Raw genomic sequence first — 20,510 nt, forward strand, 5'->3', positions numbered from 1 at the left:
ACACCCCTGTGAATAATGGATCCAGTATTAATATACCTATACCATTTTTAAGAAAAAAGGCGACGTTCAGAACTGCGGAAACTACAAAGGAATAAAAATGATGAACCACACAATGAAATTATGGGAAAGAGTAGTGGAGGCTAGACCCAGGACAGAAGTAACTATCTGCGAGCAACAGGACGGTTTCATGCCTAGATAAAGTACCACAGATGCATTACTTGCCTTGAGGATGCTCGTGGAAAAGTACAGAGAAGGTCAGAAGGAGCTACATTGTATCTTTGTAGACCTCGAGAAAGCCTACGACAGAGTACCAAGAGAGGAACTGTCGTACTGCATGCGCAAGTCTGGTGTGGCGGAGAAATATGTTAGAACATAGAACACGACATGTATGAGGGCAGCAGAACAGCGGTGAGATGTGCCGTTGGGGTGTCAAAAGAATTTAAGGTGGAGGTGGGACTGCATCAGGGTTCCGCCCTGAGCCCCTTCCTGTTTGCGGTAGTAATGGATAAGGTGGTTAGACTGAATTCCCCTTGGACCATGATGTTCGCAGTTGATATTGTGATCTGCAGTGAAAGCAGGGAACAGGCGGAAGAACAGTTAGAAAGATGGAGGTACGCACTGGAAAGGAGAGGAATGAAGATTGGCCGAAGTAAAACAGAATATATGTGCATGAATGTGAGGGTTGGAGGCGGGAGAGTGAGGTAACAGGGAGATGAGATAGTGAGGGTGGACGACTTCAAATACTTGGGGTCAACAATATGTGCTGTGAAGTGAAGAAATGGGTCCAAGCGGGTTGCAACAGCTGGCGGCAGGTGTCTGGTATTCTATGTGCCAGGATGGAGGGCAAGGTTTATAAAACAGTGGTGAGGTCGGGGGCCATGATGTACAGATTACAGACGGTGGCACCGAAGAGACAACAGGAAGCTGAACTGGAGGTAGCAGAAATGAAGATGTTGAGGTTCTCGCTTGGTGTGAACAGGTTGGATCGGATTAGAAATGAGCTCATGAGAGGGACAGTCAAAGTTGGATGTTTTGGAGACAAGGTTAGAGAGAACAAATTGAGATGGCTTGGAGATGTTCAGAGGCGAGAGAGTGAGTATGTTGGTGGTAGGGTGCTGAGGATGGAGCTGCCAGGCAAAAGAGCGAGAGGAAGACCAAAGAAAAGGTTGATTGAGGTTGTGAGGGAGGACATGAGGGCAGTTGGGGTTAGAGAGGAGGATGCAGGAGATAGGCTGAGATGGAAAAAGATGACACGCTGTGGCGACCCCTAACGGGACCGGCCGAAAGAAAAAGAAGTATTAATATGCCTATGTATGGTATGTACCATATTTTTGCAACCATAAGATGCACTTAAAAATCTGAAGTTTGCTCCAAAATGGATAGCATACCTGATCCGCACCATTGTTGTGTGACTTGTCCAACAAAGTACCCTTGAACGTACTGGTGACACTGTTAGCATGTATGCTAGCACACGTTTCAGTGTGTATGTAAACTACTATATGATGGCACTCACAAGGCAAAGAGGAGTCATGGCTTTCCACTGTACTGTTCCTGCGTAGGCGGGTCCCGACTGACGGTGTCACATCAAACCTGAAATGATCACACCACACCAAACAGAATAGCATAACTAGCAAATCATAAAAAAGACAAAAGGATGACTCGAGAAATAGTTGACACAAAACATGTTCTTTAAAGGCCATCCATATCCTCCCCGCATGCTTGGCAGCACTCAGGACCTCCTTCGGTTATTATTTACAACAAGTTCCAGACTGTTTTGCGACCACCATCATATGGTAGTTTACATACACATTAAAGCACGCGCTTGCATACATGCTAACGGTGTAAACTGTGTGTCTAAGTGTACTTTGTTGGGCAAATGTTGGAACTCAGTGTGCATGTAATTTGCACTGCATTGTAAGGTGCCGTGTCTAATGTGGCGTCTCGTCTATTTCGAAGAGAATTTAAAACTTCTACGATTGTGGAAATGCATACATTTAAAAAAGAGAAAGAAAAAAAAAAACACTTGGAGCGCAAAGTCTATGAATATGCAGGGCCATGAATGTTGAACCACAAATGAGCTGTATAGCGGTCAAAAGTGTGCAAAAAAAAAAAAATAGTATTTGCACTCCAAGCCAAAGACAAAATCATTATTGATGGAAAAACTCTTGTTGACAATCACACTGATGAGATGTTTCTCATAGTCCGTCATCGGATTTCGACGCTTTCAACTTTCTTAACTGCTGCTTGGAAAATGGAGTTCTTGCTTCAGGTTTTCTTTCGCTCGAGTTCTTCCTTCTTGTTGAGCCATTCCTTTGTTGCTATGGTAATATGTTTTGGGTGATTTTCCTTCATGAAGACCCATCCACAAACCAAGTTCAGTGTTCTTCTTGAGAAAAGGAGGGTTTAAGTTTGAAAGACTTTCTAGTAAATCGCTCGGTTCACTGGCCACTCCACCAATGATGTGAAGTACTTGTACTCCTTGCATAAAACGGGCCCCATAATGTTATAATCCATAATGTTTCCACCTCCAGTTGGAGAAAAAAACAAAAATGAAGAAACACAACCAAGAACGAGCAAACTCCACACAGGCGGGGTCGGAATTTGAATCTTGGTCCTTAGAACTGTGAGGCCAACGTTCGACAGACACCTGCAGCACCGTGCCACCAACTTGAGAATCCACAATATCCAAAAGTCTAACTTATGTGCACTCATCGATCACCGGAAAAATAAGGATGATGACAAAAGCTCATTCTTTTGCTATCATTGGTTTTAAAGGCGCTATTGGTGTTTTATGTTTTGAACCGCCGAGAAGTTTATTTAGTTATTTGCCTGATGGCTTCAGAGCGAGAGTCCCTCTTCAAGTAGTCCATGGCATGGTTAAACCCCCCCCAGGAATGGTTCTCATGTACAGAATGTGCATATGCACGCAAACGTGGCGTACGTTCTTTTACACGGGAAAGTCGTGTGAAGACTTAAATGACCGTGGAAATATGCGGTGTCTCGTGCTAGTTTTCTTATTTGGCTACATGAGGGCGCCAAGCTCTCAATCTGACGGAGTGCAGTTCTATACGACTGCAATGTAAAACCAGAAGAATGAACCAATTGTTTAGTTAATATGGCAATCTCAAGTGGCACTTATCAAAGACACCATTTTGGTAGATCTCTTTAGATATCATTAGACTGTGCAAGTGGTCTCTAATACTGTGACAAGTTGTTGATCCCGTCACCCACATATCGCCTCTAGTCAGTAATTATGTTAGCTCTTAGTCCTACTCTACATACAATATGACAGCATGCAACCGCGTCACTGACTGGACGTCAGTTCAGAATTATTATTTACCTAAAAACATGAAGAAGAAGCATTTCATTCAAACAAAGAGACCCCGAGGATGACCCAGGACACGCTGGAGAGACGATGTCTCTCGGCTGGCTTGGGAACGCCGCGGGATCCCTCCGGAAGAGCTGGAAGAAGTGGCTTGGGAAAGGCGAATTCTGGGTATCCCTGCTGAAGCTACTTCCCCCGAGACCCGACCTGGAAAAGCGTGGAAATTCAGCTACTATGGGTTGAAGATGAGGAAGAAGAGGAAAGTGATTTTTTTTTTCAGAAAGAGAAAAGGAAAGAAAGTACACTGCAAACAACTGAGTGGAGGGACTTTGAATGTGGGACTATGACAGGAAAAGCTCAGGAGTTGGTCGACACGATGATTCGGAGAAAAGTGCATCCAAGAGTGCAGGTGGAAAGGCAGTAAGGCTCGAAGCTTAGGGGCAGGGTTTTAATGGTCTTACCACGGAGTAGATGAGAAGAGAAATGAAGTATCGGGTTAGGGTTAAAGGAAGAGCTGGCTAAGAATGTCTTGGAGGTGAAAAGAGTATCAGATCGAGTGATGAGGCTGAAATTTGAAATTGAGGCTGTTACGTAGAATGTGATTAGCGGCTATGCCCCACAGGTCGGATGTGACCTAGCCATGAAAGAGAAATTCTGGATGGAACTAGATGAAGCCGTTCTGAGGATCCCAGACAGCGAGAGAGTTGTGATTGGTGCAAATTATAATGGACATGTTGGGAAAGGGGCGGCACGGTGGATCAGCTGGATAGTGTTGGCCTCACAGTTCTGAGGTCCCAGGTTCAATCCCAGACCTGCCTCTGAGGAGTTTGCATGTTCTCCCGTGCCTGCATGGGTTTTCCCCGGGCACTCTGGTTTCCTCCGACATCCCAAAAAGTCTGATTGTGTTGTTTGTCTCTATGTGCCCAGCGATTGGTTGGCAACCAGTTCAGGGTGTACCCATCTCCTGCCCGTTGACAGCTGGAATAGGCTCCAGCACTCCCCACGACCCTTGTGAGGATAAGCGGCTGAGAAAATGGATGCATGGATGGATGGATATTAGTAAATGAAACGGAGGCGATGAAGAAGTGATGGGCAAGCATGGCATCCAGGAAAGGAACTTTGAGGGACACATGGTGGCGCACTTTGCAGAAAGGATGGAAATGGTAAGGGCAAAGGGAGAGGTGGCGAAGGCTAAACGAGAGGCATATGACGACATGTACACCAGTATGGACACAAAAGAAGGAGAAAAGGATCTCTACAGGTTGGCCAGACAGAGGGAGAGAGATGGGAAGGATGTGCAGCAGGTAAGGGTGATTAAGGATAGAGATGGAAATGTGTGCTACTGGTCCCAGTAGTGTGCTAAATAGATGGAAAAAATACTTTGGGAAAATGAGAGAGAAGGAAGAGAAGAGGCGAGTTTGAAGGACCAGGAAGTGGTAATGATTAATAAGGGGGAAGTTGGAAGGATGAAAAATGGGAAACCAGTTGTTTTGGCGGCATGGAAGTATTTTGGAGAGGACGCTGTGGAGTTTTTGACAAACTTGTTCAACAGAATACTCACGGGCGAAAATATGCCTGAAGAATGGAGGAAAAGTGTGCTAGTTCCCATTTTTAAGAACAAAGGGGATGTTCAGAGCTGTGGGAACTATAGAGGAATCAAGTTGATGAGCCACACAATGAAGTTATGGGAAAGAGTAGCTGAGGCTAGACTCAGGACAGAATTAAGTACGCATCTGCGAGCAACAGTATGGTTTCAAGCCTAGAAAGAGTACCACGGATGCATTATTTGCCTTGAGAATGCTCTTGGAAAAGTACAGAGAGGGTCAGAAGGAGCTACATTGTGTCTTTGTGGATCTAGAGAAAGCCTACGACAGAGTACCAAGAGAGGAACTGTGGTACTGCATGCGTAAGTCTGGTGTGATAGACAAATATTTTACAATAATACAGGTCACGTATGAGGGCAGTAGAATATTGGGGACTGCAGCTCTGAGCCCCTTCCTGATTGCCGTGGTAATGGATAGGCTGACAGATGACGTTAGACTGGAATCCCCGAGGATATTACTGTATGTTCGTAGATGATGTTGTGATCTGCAGTGAAAGCAGGGAGCAGGTGGAGGAACAACTAGAAAGATGGAGGCATCCACTGGAAACGAAAGAAGATTAGCTGAAGTAAAACAGAATATTCATCCATCCATTAATTTTCTTAGCCGGTTATCCTCACAAGGGTCGCAGGGAGTGCTGGTGCCTATCCCAGCTGTCAACGGGCAGGAGGCGGGGTACACCCTGAAATGGTTGCCAGCCAACCGCAGTGCACGTCGAGACAAACAGCCGCACTGTTTGATCTTGAAGTTCTCGCTAGGAGTGAACAGGTTAGATCGGATACGAAATCATCTCATTAGAGGCACAGCCAAAGTTGGATGTTTTGGAGATGAAGCCCGAGAGAGCATATTGGCGGAAGGGTGCTGAGGATGGAGCTGCCAAGTAAAAGAAACCGAGAAAGACCAAAAGAGAAGGTTGACGGATAATGTGAGGGAAGACGTGACATTGTTAGAGAGGAAGACGGACGAGATAGGCTTAGATGGAAAAAGACGACACGCTGTGGCAACCCCGAACGGGACAAGCCGATAGGAAAAGAAGAACAAATATTGGTCTAGGTTGTAGATGTAGTGGGTCAGCGCTTCTGACCGCCTCGATTCCGATTCGGAAATTTCCGGCATCTTCTGTTTTAGTGATTGTGTTGTAAGGAAGCCTATCGTAGGCACACGTCACTCCCTCAACCTCCCCTCTCTCCTTATTAGAATATCAAAAGATCTGTCGCCGCATTTTAGCTTTTACCACACGCGCACGTATCCTATTTGCGTATCCTCATCTCTCGGGTGTGCTGGAGCATATTCCAGCTGACGTTGGTCAAGGGCCAAGGCGGACTGTGGACCGGAGGGCAGCCAATCATCTGCTTGCTCAGTCATCATATGCCATTATCTAAAACTTCATTTGATTGTGTAGATTCTCAATCATCCAGCTCAAGAACATCTACAAAGTTCGAGTCCAATTGAACTGTTCTTCTTTGTTCAAGACATTTGGCCCTAAAGTCAACGGAAGCTACTATGTTTTGAAGTTAGCATGGTCCATTTTTATCATATGTAAACAACAGTTGAGGTATGTTTATCTTCCAACACCTCCTGCAAACGACAGGTGTTGCAACTGCCTGCTCACCCGAGTGCTCCCTGAAAAATTGGATTTGATGTGTGTGTTGGGGAGGGGGTGCTGCGTGAATGCGTGTTTGTGGTTGGGCGTGGGGGCACGCTCTGAAGAAACAATAGCGGGGTTTGGCGCCGCACACGACCGACCATGTGCCGTTGATTATCATACAGCTGTTCGCTTTAGGGCCAGACAAAGGCAACGTGATACACACACGCGCGCACGCACACACGCGGCCAGTGGCCTCTGAATCGCCTCGAGCTTCACAATAATAATAAGGTTCCCCCCCCCCCCCCGCGCGGTCTTGTCCACCCCCCCCCACACACACACGTCAGAGCAATTCTAAGGTTTAGTGCTAAAGAAAAAGGAAAAAGAGGACCATGTGCTATTCCTTGCATGATATTTTCATTTCAGAAGGTCATTTCAGAATTTCACCAGTTTTAGAACTTTAGTTTGAGTTTCTTAGTTATTGCAGGGCAAAATTATTGAGAAACGTATTCTCGTACCCTCTGATTCGCTAGTCAGGTAAAACAACTTTATTCAAAAGTAGCTGTTTTATCCTCATTTCAATATCCAGCAGTCCAGTTGAATTCACCCCCCGGCCGCCATTTCCATGCCAATTAAGCGTAGCCCAGATGTACGGTGGGTTGGGCAAATCTCCGGGCGGACCGAGCGTGTCGGGCTGCTCCCCCGAGGTTCGGTCCGGCTCCACCCTCTTTGGCCGTGGCGGAGTATAAAACCCCTCTTCGCACAGCAGAACTCAAAACAAAGTTGAGTGCCAAGTGTAGGGTCAGGTCAGCAAGACAAGAAGAAGACGGGGTCACATAGTTGAGCGAGGTTTGTGCTTTGAAGGATTGGTATATATTTTTTTTTGTTTGTGGGGGGGGAGGGGGATTAACGAATGCCAGCATCCACCTAAATTTGGAAAGCAAAAGTCTGAGAGGAAATGGCACACGTCCACCTGAGATACATCTTGGCTATGGCCTTGGTGCATGTCGTAAGTGGATTTCTTGAAATGAATCATCAAAACTCACGGGCAGATTTATGATGTGATGCTGATCTATCCTTGCAGGTGTTTTCCTCAGGAGTGTTTGAGCTGAAAATTAACTCATTCCACACGGCGCAGCGCATCTGCAGGAGACATCGGGACTGCCACCTCTTTTTTCGAATCTGCCTCAAGCACCCGGAAGATGTGATCTCCGCAGAGCCACCGTGCACCTTTGGAACTGGACAAACCAACGTCATTAGGGCCGATCACACTTCCATCTCCAGCAGCGCGCCAATCAGGGTGCCTTTTCACTTCAAATGGCCGGTAAATACCAACCAAATGTTGCCAAACATCGCCACAAAATATTAACAACAGTGAGGATTGGAGGAATGTCATCACCATGTGCAAAAACCCTGTACAAATTGTTGCAGGGGACTTTTTCGTTGATTATCGAGGCTTGGAATGCAGAGTCTCCAACTGAATACACGGGTACATTTTTCATTCGATGCATTTGTTTACATTTAACTCCCACGCAAGTGCAATTCGTCCTCAAGACATTCTAACTTTTGTAAGCAGACAACCAAAACAACCTGGTGAATCGCCTGGCGACCAGGAGGAGACTCGCGATCGGCGAGGACTGGTCCCAAGATGTGCACTTCGGAGAGCAGAGTGAGCTGCGTTATTCTTACCACGTCTTCTGCGACGAATATTACTTCGGAGACAGCTGTGCTGAGTACTGCAGGCCGCGGGATGACACGCTGGGTCACTACACCTGTGACGAGGAGGGCAACCGCATCTGCCTGGAGGGCTGGAAAGGAAATTACTGCTCAGAACGTAAGTCTCTGCTCAGTCAATTGTGTGCATGGTAAGCAATATATATCTATATATAAAAACGAAAAACTGTCATTAGAATTTGCAGAAAACTTGTTGCGAACCATGAAACTCCATTTCAGACACAACGGTGAAGACATTTTGGCATTCAAATCGGCGATTGGTGCCCTTTTTTTTTTTTTGAACACTTATCCCGGAGAATGTATACGCATGTCCCTGTGGACTACTGTGTCTTGCTCGTAACATTTTTTTTCCTCCTTTTTATCCACACTTGTAGGACAACTTTGTCACGTTACTAGTAAACCATAAGTTTGCACGAGTTGAGATGTGCATGCTATTCAAACTACGAGTGAATTATAGGATGTGAACGAGTAGAATTTTATCGCAGTACTGCCCAGAAAGAACCATACCACACACAAAAACCCATGCAAGGATCGAGATCAGGGTGAAAGGGGAACGCAAATCTGAAAGTGTTGCGCCTCTTTGAGTTGGGGGACGAAGGCGAGTGCCTTGCTCAAGGACACCTCAGCAGCAGACATGAGGCAGACCGGCATCACTCCGACAGCTAGTTCCTATTTTGATCTTTTTCCTGGAGTGAAATTTGAACTGTGGCCCTCAGCCGCCAAAGCCCAAATTCTTCTTCAAACGTGAAACTGGAGTCTTTTTATTGAAATAAAGAATTCCCTTCATGACGATATCCTATTCCGGTATGCTTTGTAGTTTTTGTTCTGGTACAATCAGGAAAAAACATATTGAGCGAATGCAGACACGCACATTTTTCAAGGTGATCTGTTTGCACACAGTGAGGAGATAAAAAAAAAAGCAAAGCAAAGCAAAGAAAAAAAAAAAAAGAAAGCATCCGGGAGCAGAATGCCTGCCAGCTGCTTGGCTTAATACTTAACCAACAGTGAAGTCTGGAAGGGGGCTGGGGTCCGACAAGGGGGCCCCTATATGTGTGTATGACATGTATACAAAGGCGTGCCCATTGTAGTCACACACCCTCTCCTCTCTCCTCTCTCCTCCCCCTAGCCATCTGCTCAGCGGACTGCAGCGAGAGACACGGCTACTGTGAGGCCCCAGGGGGCTGTAAATGTCGCATGGGTTGGCAGGGCCCCTCCTGCAACGAGTGCGTCCGCTACCCGGGCTGCCTCCACGGCACCTGTGGCCAGCCGTGGCAGTGTAACTGTCAGGAGGGTTGGGGCGGCCTCTTTTGCGACCAGGATCTCAACTACTGCACCAACCACAAGCCGTGCGCCCACGGTGCAACCTGCACAAACACTGGTCAGGGTAGCTACACTTGCACCTGCAGGCCCGGCTTCGGGGGCACAAACTGTGAGCTGGAAACCAACGAGTGTGACAGCAACCCCTGCAAAAATGGAGGCAGCTGTAATGTAAGTATGCCACCTGATAACTGGCATCCCTTGACAGGAAAAAAAATCACTGTTAATATACAGAGATTGATAAAGATACAGTGTTGTAAAAAGAGTACTGTTTGCAAACTCCGCACAGACAAGGTCGGTCCTCAGAACTGTGAGGCCAACTCGCTACAGCTGCTCCACCGTGCCGTCCATAGACAAATAGAAACTTCAAATGTATCCACATCCGTTCAACGCTTCCTCTCATAAAGCTTGTTGTCCATCTCCAGGACCTGGAAAATGACTACTCGTGCACCTGCCCGCAAGGATTCTACGGCAAAAACTGTGAGATCATCGCAATGACCTGTGCGGATGGCCCCTGCTTCAATGGAGGGACGTGTGTGGAGAGCGTGTCCGGAGGTTACACGTGCGGGTGCCCTCGCAGCTACACGGGCTCCAACTGCGAGAAGAAGCTGGATCGCTGCAGCAACAGGCCCTGCTTAAACGGTAAGATGGCGACGTCTTGTGGCTGACAACTCAAACTGCAGCTTGACAAAAAAAAACAAAAAAACGACAACGCTCCCACATCTGGCGTCACAGTGGATGGATAGATGGATGGATCTTACTAGTAGTAGTCCTTCTTCCGCCAGCAGAGGGAGCTGCACTTACTAAATTCCATATCCATTTTTCCAAGTCGCGTATCCTCACAAGGGTTGGCGGTGCCTAAGCCGCGGGCAAAAGCAGACTACACCCTGACATGGTCACCAGTCAGTCACAGGGCACATATCAACACTATCACTCAGCAGGAATTAAATGCAGCCCTATGGGGGCACAAACCAGTGCAATCTGCAGGCCGGTCCCCAGCCCGGATAAATGCAGAGGGTTGCGTCAGGAAGGGCATCCGGCGTAAAAACTGTGCCAAACAAATATGAGCGTTCATCTAAAGAATCCCATACCGGATCGGTCGTGGCCCGGGTTAACTACGCCCGCCCCCCGGCACTGCTAACCTGCAGGGCGTCGGTGGAAATTCAGCTACTGTGGGTCGAAGACAAAGAAGAGGAGGAAACCGGATCCAGCGTCAGAAGAAAAAGAGGAATGCACAGAGCCTACAACTGAGTGTAGGGACTTTGAATGTGGGACTATGACAGGAAAAGCTCAGGAGTTGGTTGACATGATGATTAGGAGAAAGGTTGATATTCTGTGCATCCAAGAGAGCAGGTGGAAAGGTAGTAAGGCCAGAAGTTTAGGAGCAGGGTTTAAATTATTCTACCACGGAGTAGATGGGAAGAGAAATGGAGTAGGGGTTATTTTAAAGGAAGAGCTGGCTAAGAATGTGTTGGAGGTGAAAAGAGTACCAGATCGAGTGATAACACTAAAATTTGAAATTGAGGGTGTTATGTATAATGTGGTTAGCGGCTATGCCCCACAGGTAGGATGTGACCTCGAGTTGAAAGAAAAATTCTGGAAGGAACTAGATGAAGTAGTTCTGAGCATCCCAGACAGCGAGAGAGTTGTGATTGGTGCAGATTGTAATGGACATATTGGTAAAGGAAACAGGGGCGATGAAGAAGTGATGGGTAAGTACGGCATCCAGGAAAGGAACTTTGAGGGACAGATGGTGGTGGACTTTGCAAAAAGGATGGAGATGGCTGTAGTGAACACTTATTTCCAGAAGAGGGAGGAACATATAGTGACCTACAAGAGCGGAGGTAGAAGCACGCAGGTGGATTATATTTTGTGCAGACGATGTAATCTGAAGGAGTTTACTGACTGTAAAGTAGTGGTAGGGGAGAGTGTAGCTCGACAGCATAGGATGGTAGTGTGTAGGACGACACTGGTGGTGGGTAGAAAAATTAAAAAGACAAAGGTAGAGCAGAGTACCAGGTGGAGGAAGCTGAGAAAGGAAGAATGTTGTGCGGCCTTTTGGAAAGAGGTGAGACAGAAGCTCCCGGTAGACTGGACTACGACAGCCAAGGTAATCAGAGAGACAGGCAGGAGAGTACTTGGTGTGTCTTTTGGTAGGAAAGGGGAGAAGGAGAGTTGGTGGTGGAACCCCAAAATACAGGGAGTCATACAAGGAAAGAGATTAGCGAAGGAGAAGGGGGACACGGAGAGGACTGAGGAGAGCCGTAAAGAATACATCGAGATGCGACATAGGGCAAAGGTAGAGGTGGCAAAGGCTAAACAAGAGGCATATGAAGACATGTACACCAGGTTGGACACGAAAGAAGGAGAAAAGGATCTCTACAGGTTGGCCAGACAGACGGATAGAAATGGGAAGGATGTGCAGCAGGTCAGGGTGATTAAGGATAGAGATGGAAATGTCTTGACTGGTGCCAGTCGTGTGCTAAATAGATGGAAAGAATACTTTGAGAAGTTGATGAATGAAGAACATGAGAGAGAAGGAAGAGTCAAAGAGGCAAGTGTGAAGGACCAGGAAGTGGCAATGATTAGTAAGGAGGAAGTCAGAAAGGCACTACAAAGGATGAAAAATGGGAAAGGCAGTTGGTCCTGATGACATACCGGTAGAGGTATGGAAGCAATTTGGAGAGATGGCTGTGGAGTTTTTGACCAACTTATTCAACAGAATATTAGCAGGCGAAAAGATGCCTGAAGAATGGAGGAAAAGTGTTCTAGTTCCCATTTTTAAGAACAAAAGGGATGTTCAGAGCTGTGGGAACTATAGAGGAATAAAGTTGATGAGTCACACAATGAAGTTATGGGAAAGAGTAGTGGAGGCTAGACTCAGGACAGAAATAAGTATCTGCGAGCAACAGTACGGTTTCATGCCTAGAAAGAGTACCACAGATGCATTATTTGCCTTGAGGATGCGTGTGGAAAAGTACAGAGAAGGTCAGAAGGAGCTACATTGCGTCTTTGTGGATCTAGAGAAAGCCTATGACAGAGTACCAAGAGAGGAACTGTGGTACTGCATGCGTAAGTCTGGTGTGGCAGAGAAGTATGTTAAAATAGTACAGGACATGTATGATGGCAGCAGAACAATGGTGAGGGTGACAGAGGAATTTAAGGTGGAGGTGGGACTGGATCAGGGATCAGCTCTGAGCCCCTTCCTGTTTGCAGTGGTAATGGATAGGCTGACAGATGAGGTTAGACTGGAATCCCCTTGGACCATGATGTTCGCAGATGATATTGTGATATGCAGTGAAAGCAGGGAGCAGGCGGGGGAACAATTGGAAAGATGGTAGCATGCACTGGAAAGGAGAGGAATGAAGATTAGCCAAAGTAAAACAGAATATATGTGCGTGAATGAGAAAAGTGGAGGGGGAAGAGTGAGGCTACAGGGAGAAGAGATAGCGAGGGTGGACGACTTCAAATACTTGGGGTCAACAATACAGAGCAATGGAGAGTGTGGTCAGGAAGTGAAGAAACGGGTCCAAGCAGGTTGGAACAGCTGGCGAAAGGTGTCTGGTGTGTTATGTGACAGAAGAGTGTCTGCTCGGATGAAGGGCAAAGTTTACAAAACAGTGGTGATGATGTACGGATTAGAGACGGTGGCACTGAAGAAACAACAGGAAACAGAACTGGAGGTGGCAGAAATGAAGATGTTGAGGTTCTCGCTCGGAGTGAGCAGGTTGGATAGGATAAGACAAGACATGAGGTCATTAGAGGGACAGCCAAAGTTGGATGTTTTGCAGACAAGGTTCGAGAGAGCAGACTTGGATGGTTTGGACATGTTCAGAGGCGAGAAAGTGATTATATTGGTGGTAGGGTGCTGAGGATGGAGCTGCCAGGCAAAAGAGCGAGAGGAAGACCAAAGAGAAGCTTTATGGATGTGGTGAGGGAAGACGTGAGGGCAGTTGGGGTGTTGAGAGGACGATGCAGGAGATAAGCTAAGATGGCAAAAGACGACACGCTGTGGCGACCCCTAACGGGACAAGCCGAAAGGAAAAGAAGACTCAGCAGGAATTGACCCCTCCGTGGATATTGCGCAATCCGCGTCACTGACCAATCAGAGGCCAGAGATCTGCATAAACCACGCCCCTTTTTGCTCCTGCCATTTTCTCTGACAACATTGAATGGTCCAGTATAGGTTTGGTTAGCGTTTTATCGCGTATTTGGGTTCTTTAACAATAGATATGGTTAAGAGGTGTCATCACGGACTTTGTAATAGTGACGACGGGTATCCTGAAAGGCTAGTTGGTAGAGTTCGATTCGTACCCTTTCCAAAACCGAAGACCCAGTACGAAAAATGCCTTTGATGGATCAAACTTTGTGGAAGACCGCATCATCAACTAAATCCATCTAATATCAACCGGAACAGATATGTTTGCACGAAGGTATGCCCTAAATTTGATTTTTAATCCACGTCTCGTATAAATGAATGAGACGTTCTCCGCTAGCCTAACATTGCTACGTGTGAACGATTGACACACTTATTCTTTGTTGAGCGATATTTAGCGATGAGCCGACTGCACAAACGTGTCGCTTTCTTGCAGGCTCGCGGCCGAAGCTTAACCAGACGGTGTTTGCACGAAGATACGCCCTAAATTTGATTTTCAATACACGTCTCGTATAAATAAAAGAATGAGACGTTCTTCGCTAGCATAACATTGCTGCGTGTGAATGATTGAATGAAATCAGAAGCATGGCGTCTCTCTCAGTTCAGAATGTATTGTATTGTATTTGCCATTTTTACTAATTGTTTGTCTTACGTGGCGTGACGTCACTTCAGGAGGCGTGGTTAAGTGCCCTGTACGGAGGGGTCAATTGATCCCACGCTGCCTGCACCATCCGTCACCTGATTCTTAAAGTAATTAACGGAATTCTACTTCATGGTCAGAGAGGGTATTTCCAAAATAAAAAAAATAAAATAGAAATTGTGTTATTTGTTCTCTTCGTATGACTGACAGCAATAAGACAAACGCCTCTTTCAGACACTAAAAACATGACGTGGTTGATTTAAAAAGGACGTGAGGTGGACACAGATGTCCAGCCTCGAGCCCAGAAGTTGAAATGTGTACACACTGTATTTTCATCCCTGATCCGCTGGATGCTGAGCAAGTGGTTTTTTCCCCCCTCTCAGGTGGCGAGTGTCTGGACCTCGGCCAGAGTATTCTATGCCGTTGTCAGGCCGGGTTCACCGGCGCCAACTGCCAGGTCAACACGGACGACTGCGCCTCCAACCCCTGCCAAAATGCCGGCACCTGTCAGGATGGTTTGAACGACTACATTTGTTCCTGCACCTTAGGGTACACCGGCAAGAATTGCAGCGTGCGCTCAGACGCGTGTGGAGAACGTCCTTGCCAGAATGGCGGCACTTGCTTCACTCACTTCACAGGTCCTGTATGCCAGTGCCCGAAAGGATTTATGGGTCCGAGTTGCGAGTTCACACTCCAGCCGAGTTTCAAGCCGACTTTACGCCAGACCTCCCAGCCCTCTTCGGCCACGCTGACCACCTCCTGCATTCTTGCCATCCTGGTTGTGGCTCTGGTGGCGGGCATTATCTTGCTGAGGAGGCGTAGGAGGCTGCAAGGAAGGAAGCAGCTCAGCGACACAGCAGTTTACAATGACCTGGAGACGGTCAACAACCTGGGGGTAAGCGAGAGAGACTCTTTCCTCAGTCCGAACGGACTGTTCAAGATCAGCAACAGCGCGGCCCGGCTCAGCTTCGCCCCCTTTTCGGAAGGAAGGTCAGGGTGCAGGCACGATCCTGCGGAGAGCGGCTTGGCCAGAGCAGATTTTATATGGAGGGACGAGGCAGGCCTGGCTTCAATAATTGGCCCAAGATGAACAGAATCCTGCGAGAACAGTACAAGATGAAATATTAGCACTTGGTGCTCCTCATTCTTTGTGTACGCAAGGAGCAAAATTCACGAGTTGAAACCCTAACTGGACAACAAGATACCAAACAATGGACCGCTGTCACGAAGAACATTTGCAAAGAATATTCAAAGAATGATATGGGGCAATACCTCTTCCGCCTTGAAGACCCAAAGAGACAACTATTAAGCGCCGTCTTTCGGAGGACCTACAACTGTAACCAAACCAAATACTGTACATGAAGTTACAATAATGAACAGCTTTGGAACATTTGCCCCAGGTGTAAGACATTTGTTTTATTTTGGATTATCTTTTATTGTTTTGCATTCCAATCTTCCTTTGCTCATTTTTTCCTTATTGTATGCACCATCATTTTGATACTTTATTATTTATTTATTTGAAAACTAACGTTTACGGCCTCCACTTTGTCACAGAAATATATTTATAATATGCTGAATGAAGAGGAACATTTTTTCTTTTTTTTTTTTTTACAAGGGTAATGGAAGATCAACTATCCCAAAGTTATTAATGGCAGGGATATAAGGAAATATGTCATTTGACGCACTAACAACTGCTGACATTGTTTGTGTTCATGCCAAAGCTTGAGCGATGTTATGTGTATTCGTTAATATTTAAGTTGATCATAATGTGGTTTTGTAGTCAAATAAAAACAGGTTTGATGTAATATCATGCAGTAGAGCCACGTGATTTACCAGTACGTTTACTGGTTTAATCCTTGAGGAGTTTTTGTTTTTCGAACTCCTCAATTGTTTGTTCGTCACCATGGTGATGAACGTGGCGCCGAATCTAAGGAAGGGGTACCACACACACACATTATTAATCATATTCTCATGCCAGTATATCCAGACAATCAAAAAATATAGAAACAAACAAAAAAAAAAAAAATCAAGATCTATGGTTTTTGCTCAAATCTGTCCCTAAATTCCGACACGCCTTATTTAATAAATATATTGCGAGCATTTTTCAGACGCCAAATTCTTCTTTCCAATAACTTCAACAAGAGTTGCACAAACTGTTAACAGACCTCTGAACAAAATGAGTAAGTTCTCATCCTACATGAGTAGTTGACATTAAAAGCCATGGTATGTTAAACAGCATCAAACAAAAAAGCGGAGACGTATTACAATAATGGACTTCCGTTTAGACATAAAGTCATGGAAGAATGATTTAGAGGGGGAAAAACGAACCGTGCATTGACTGTCCAAGCGCATCTCCCCGCTTAAAGTTGTTTTAAAAAAAAAAAAAAAAAAAAAAAAAAGGGGGGGGGGACGCGGAACCAGTCAGACCAGTCCAGAGCAGACATGGCAGCCGACCGGACCGGGACGACACTCGGGGAAAGGGAGAACGTCATCTCAGAAGAAGAAGGAGCGTTTGAGGAACACGGCGGCCATGCCCCGAAGAGACACGCGCGGGTCACGGTGAAATACAACCGCAAAGAGCTGCAAAGACGTCTCGATGTGGAGAAGTGGATCGAAGAGCGTCTGGACCTGCTCTACGCTGGCCAGGTAGGTCCCAGGAGATCTCTCTCTCTCTCTCTCATACACACCTGCGCCAAGCGAAATTTCACAGTGACCCCACATTCGGGTTTTAGGATGCCTCCCAAAATAATTCTTTGGTTGTCATTGTCATTGCAATGAGGTGAAACCTCGACAGTGCGGCGTGACTGAAGAAACGAGATTTGATAGTTCTGACTGGCTCTCAATGGTTCGAACAGTGAACAGCTGTTGGTCCGCGTTTCCTTACAAGGCTGAGCAACCCCCCCCAAAAAAAAGCCGCAGTCCCATTTGCTCACATCTGTTTTGAGGAGTTATTTCCATACATGGCCAGTCTGGATCTGTGAGGAGCTTAAATGATGACCAAAAAAAAAAAAAAGTAAGGAAGTAAACATACCAGCATCAAGGAAGTCACTTTAGCTGCTATTAGGATCACGTGTGGAGACACTGCAGGGTAGGTTTTTTTTTTTTTTATATTTTTAGTTGCACATCAAGTCTTCAAATTGGTCCTGTGGCATGCAGCCGAACCATAAAGTCAAATGGAATGGCCCTATAAAGAAGGACATTATGATGCACAACAGTTCGGCGGTGAGGATGAATCCGACCCCCAAATCCCCACCCACCGCTTTCCGAGACACTCAGCTGATACAAAAGCTACAATGGCCGTTTGTCCAAAAGGGAGCAGGAGGCCTCTGTGGCCCAGCGATGCTGGAACAACACTTTCAGTATTCCAACCCACATCTTGCACAAATGAGTTTGCAAACCTTTTCAGATACTCTTCAAAATCAAATGTCTTGTTTTGGAGCCATGTGAGTCTCTGAAAGCCAGGAACTTTTTTTTTTTTTTTCTTCTGACTTGAGCCACTTTATGAAGAAAAGTGAGCCAAAGTCGAATCATTTCAATTTGATGTTATGTTAATTGAAGCTGCTTCTTTGAATAACTATAAGAAAAGTCAAGAGTTAGGCTTTTATTGTTTCTTTTTTCCTTACTTGTGTTTTTAATGTAGCAGTGACACCATCATGACCTTTAAATTGTTGGTCTTTATTGTATCAGGAAGGAGATCTACCAGAAGAGGTGAATATCGATGACTTAATTGACCTTGCTGACGATGTGGAACGCATTAAAAAACTGCGGGTATGTCAACTTGTCTTAACCTTCAAATATATCATCGCATTACAGTTTAAAAATATTGTCCGATTGCTGATTTATTTCCAACTAAAGGAGGCTCTAAACCTTGACAGGAGTTGTGTTTTTCACTGATGTGTGCCATAATATAAAATGAATATTAGACACGGCCTACATTAGAACATTGCAAAGAGTTGGGTCACATTGGAAATGGACGAGATTGTGAGGAAAAAATAAAGTCACAGTATTGTAACAGGTCAACTGGATAAAAGACACGAGAAACACAAACGGCACAGCCTGCTGCTTTTCTTTCACATCTGTTTGACTGCTGTGCATAGTTTGGATTTTTGTGCCTTTGGTGAGGTACTGACCGCGTCGACTCTATGCCGGAGACAAATGTACAATAGTTAATTGTGTCCCTTTTTATTTTTTTTCAGGAGCTCCTTCAAACCTGTAACAATGACACTGAGGTAATATTTTCTTTTTCACTTCCCGCTTAAAGGTTGCCGTTTCTACGCATATAAACATGACGCGCATGGCAATTTTGAGTCTCTCCAATGTGCACCGTCCCTTACTTGACAGTTTGTAGGAACTCGATCTTGCCTTGTTCCTCCTCAGACCTTCATCAGAGAGCTGATCGAGAAGCTGGAGGGAGTTCACAAGGAGGAGGAGCTGCAGAGTGAAGGCGTGGAGCATCCAGTCATTAGCCACAGCCACCACCGCCACGAACCTTATCACTTCAACAACCCGCACCGCGTCCAGCACGCCCGAGGCCACGACCAGACCCTTTGACGAACGCCCCCCCGAGCGCCATCTTACAACACGCGCTCGTTGATTTGTCGACAGCGCGTAACACTCACGTATTTAATTTAAGATCAAACATTTGCGCGATGAGAATTTTCTGCCACTCAGTCAATCTTCGGTCCTTGCTTGACGAATTGAGAAATTTCATCGTCTGCATAGTGAAACTTATTTGATGACGTTCGTTGTTTCTGATTCTCCACCGAATTGCTAATAAAAGTAACATTGCACTGTTACTATGTCCACCAATCGCTTTAATGATCTTATCGCAATAAACATCTGAATTGAGGGATGAATTGTGAACTAGAGTTGGGGCAAGGACTTCTCTACTTTGCTTTGTATGTGTTCATGTTGTATTAATTTTGTTAACACGCAATGTGGCAGAGTAACTAATTAAATATAACAAAATTAATATAATTCCCAAATGTATGTACTGGGACAAAAAGTGTTATTAATTTACAGTTGATTTGAAATACATCCACGATGACAATTTGACCTACCTAACCCCAAAACTTTCATCTTTCTAAACCTGCCGGTTGTGATTGTCTCTCTATGATCATGTGACATCCTAAAGTAGTCTCAAACATGACCTATTTTTCCAAACACAGTTTGACCTCCAGGTGCCATCTTGTGGCATCGTCTATTAGCTTGTCTGAGATTTTGAAAATGTTAGACTCATGATCTCACTTTTCAACATAAAACAAATATTGACTTTGGAATATTTGAACTGCAAATGGGCAAGGGTAATACTGTATACGAATATCCATATATGACACCATAGTTGACTACAGGATCGCACATTTGCCTCACAGTTCTGGGGAACAGAATTCAAATTCCGCCTGCATGGCAGGTTAGCTATCCCTCTATCCATCCATTTTCTTCACCGCTCATCCTCACCAGGGTCGCGGTGAGTGCTGGAGCCTATCCCAGCTGTTAACGGGCAGGAGGCGGGGCACACCCTGAACTGGTTGCCAGCCAATCGCAGGCCACATTGAGACAAACAGCCGCACTCACGATCCCACTTAGGGGTAATTTAGAGTGTCCAATTAATGTCGCACGTTTTTGGGATGTGGGAGGAAACCGGAGTGCCCGGAGGAAACCCACGCAGGAACGGGGAGAACATGCAAACTCCACACAGGCGGGTCCGGGATTGAACCTCAGTCCTCAGAACTGTGAGGCCAACACTTTACCAACTGATCCACCGTGCCGCCCGCAGGTTAACGAAAAACTCTAAATTGTCATGACTATCGCGTTACGGTCCATCGAAAGATAATTTGCTGTTGGGTACACTCTCTTCGAATGAGGATCATATATGACTCCAGGGAATCTTCTGATTACAAATTTTCAAGGTGACGAATTTTGTACAATTATCTCATTTGTCTGTGTAAGAATGGGAAAAAAACTGCATTCCCAAAGATTTGAAGTCACCACGTAAGACCTGAATACTGTCGCAGAGGAGCCCCGGTCCTGTCCAATATCGCGGTGCCCACTAGTCGGCACAGAGGAGCAGCTTTGTCAACAAGAGCAGGACACAGGAAGTGTTTACAATTCAGCAATTTGGCTTATTTTATTGCTTCTTTTTTTTTAAAAAA

The 20,510-nt window shown here is 45.8% G+C and overlaps 2 protein-coding genes across 3 annotated transcripts; both read left to right on the plus strand.

The window, feature by feature from the left end:
* The first annotated feature begins 7,049 nt into the window (after nt 1-7,049).
* On the plus strand, nt 7,050-15,454 carry dlb (deltaB). Its single transcript, XM_061802605.1, has 7 exons — nt 7,050-7,520; nt 7,596-7,835; nt 7,943-8,000; nt 8,088-8,345; nt 9,372-9,733; nt 9,988-10,204; nt 14,742-15,454. The coding sequence occupies exons 1-7, from the start codon at nt 7,470-7,472 to the stop codon at nt 15,446-15,448; spliced, it is 1,893 nt and encodes a 630-aa protein (XP_061658589.1). The 5' UTR covers nt 7,050-7,469; the 3' UTR covers nt 15,449-15,454.
* A 1,317-nt stretch (nt 15,455-16,771) lies between these two features.
* Nucleotides 16,772-19,599, plus strand: ppp1r14aa (protein phosphatase 1, regulatory (inhibitor) subunit 14Aa). Of its 2 annotated transcripts, none has more exons than XM_061802607.1 (4): nt 16,772-17,004; nt 18,046-18,126; nt 18,555-18,587; nt 18,736-19,599. In XM_061802607.1, exons 1-4 carry the CDS (start codon nt 16,801-16,803, stop codon nt 18,907-18,909), a joined length of 492 nt encoding a protein of 163 aa, XP_061658591.1. In that variant the 5' UTR covers nt 16,772-16,800; the 3' UTR covers nt 18,910-19,599. The 2 variants fall into 2 exon arrangements, with proteins under 2 accessions (XP_061658591.1, XP_061658592.1); XM_061802608.1 differs by lacking the exon at nt 16,772-17,004 and adding an exon at nt 17,605-17,801.
* The last annotated feature ends 911 nt before the right edge of the window (nt 19,600-20,510 follow it).

Source organism: Syngnathoides biaculeatus, chromosome 18 (genome assembly GCF_019802595.1).
Source record: "Syngnathoides biaculeatus isolate LvHL_M chromosome 18, ASM1980259v1, whole genome shotgun sequence".
In the NCBI taxonomy this organism is placed as follows: domain Eukaryota; kingdom Metazoa; phylum Chordata; class Actinopteri; order Syngnathiformes; family Syngnathidae; genus Syngnathoides; species Syngnathoides biaculeatus.

What these genes read in the sequence shown, in the direction of transcription:
- dlb (XM_061802605.1), top strand. Translation starts at nt 7,470, where the DNA reads ATGGCACACGTCCACCTGAGATACATCTTGGCTATGGCCTTGGTGCAT. An exon ending in AAAATGGAGGCAGCTGTAAT is followed by an intron (nt 9,734 to 9,987) that starts GTAAGTATGCCA and finishes GTCCATCTCCAG; the next exon opens with GACCTGGAAAATGACTACTC. An exon ending in CAACAGGCCCTGCTTAAACG is followed by an intron (nt 10,205 to 14,741) that starts GTAAGATGGCGA and finishes CCCCCCTCTCAG; the next exon opens with GTGGCGAGTGTCTGGACCTC.
- ppp1r14aa (XM_061802607.1), top strand. Translation starts at nt 16,801, where the DNA reads ATGGCAGCCGACCGGACCGGGACGACACTCGGGGAAAGGGAGAACGTC. An exon ending in ACCTGCTCTACGCTGGCCAG is followed by an intron (nt 17,005 to 18,045) that starts GTAGGTCCCAGG and finishes TTATTGTATCAG; the next exon opens with GAAGGAGATCTACCAGAAGA. An exon ending in AACGCATTAAAAAACTGCGG is followed by an intron (nt 18,127 to 18,554) that starts GTATGTCAACTT and finishes ATTTTTTTTCAG; the next exon opens with GAGCTCCTTCAAACCTGTAA.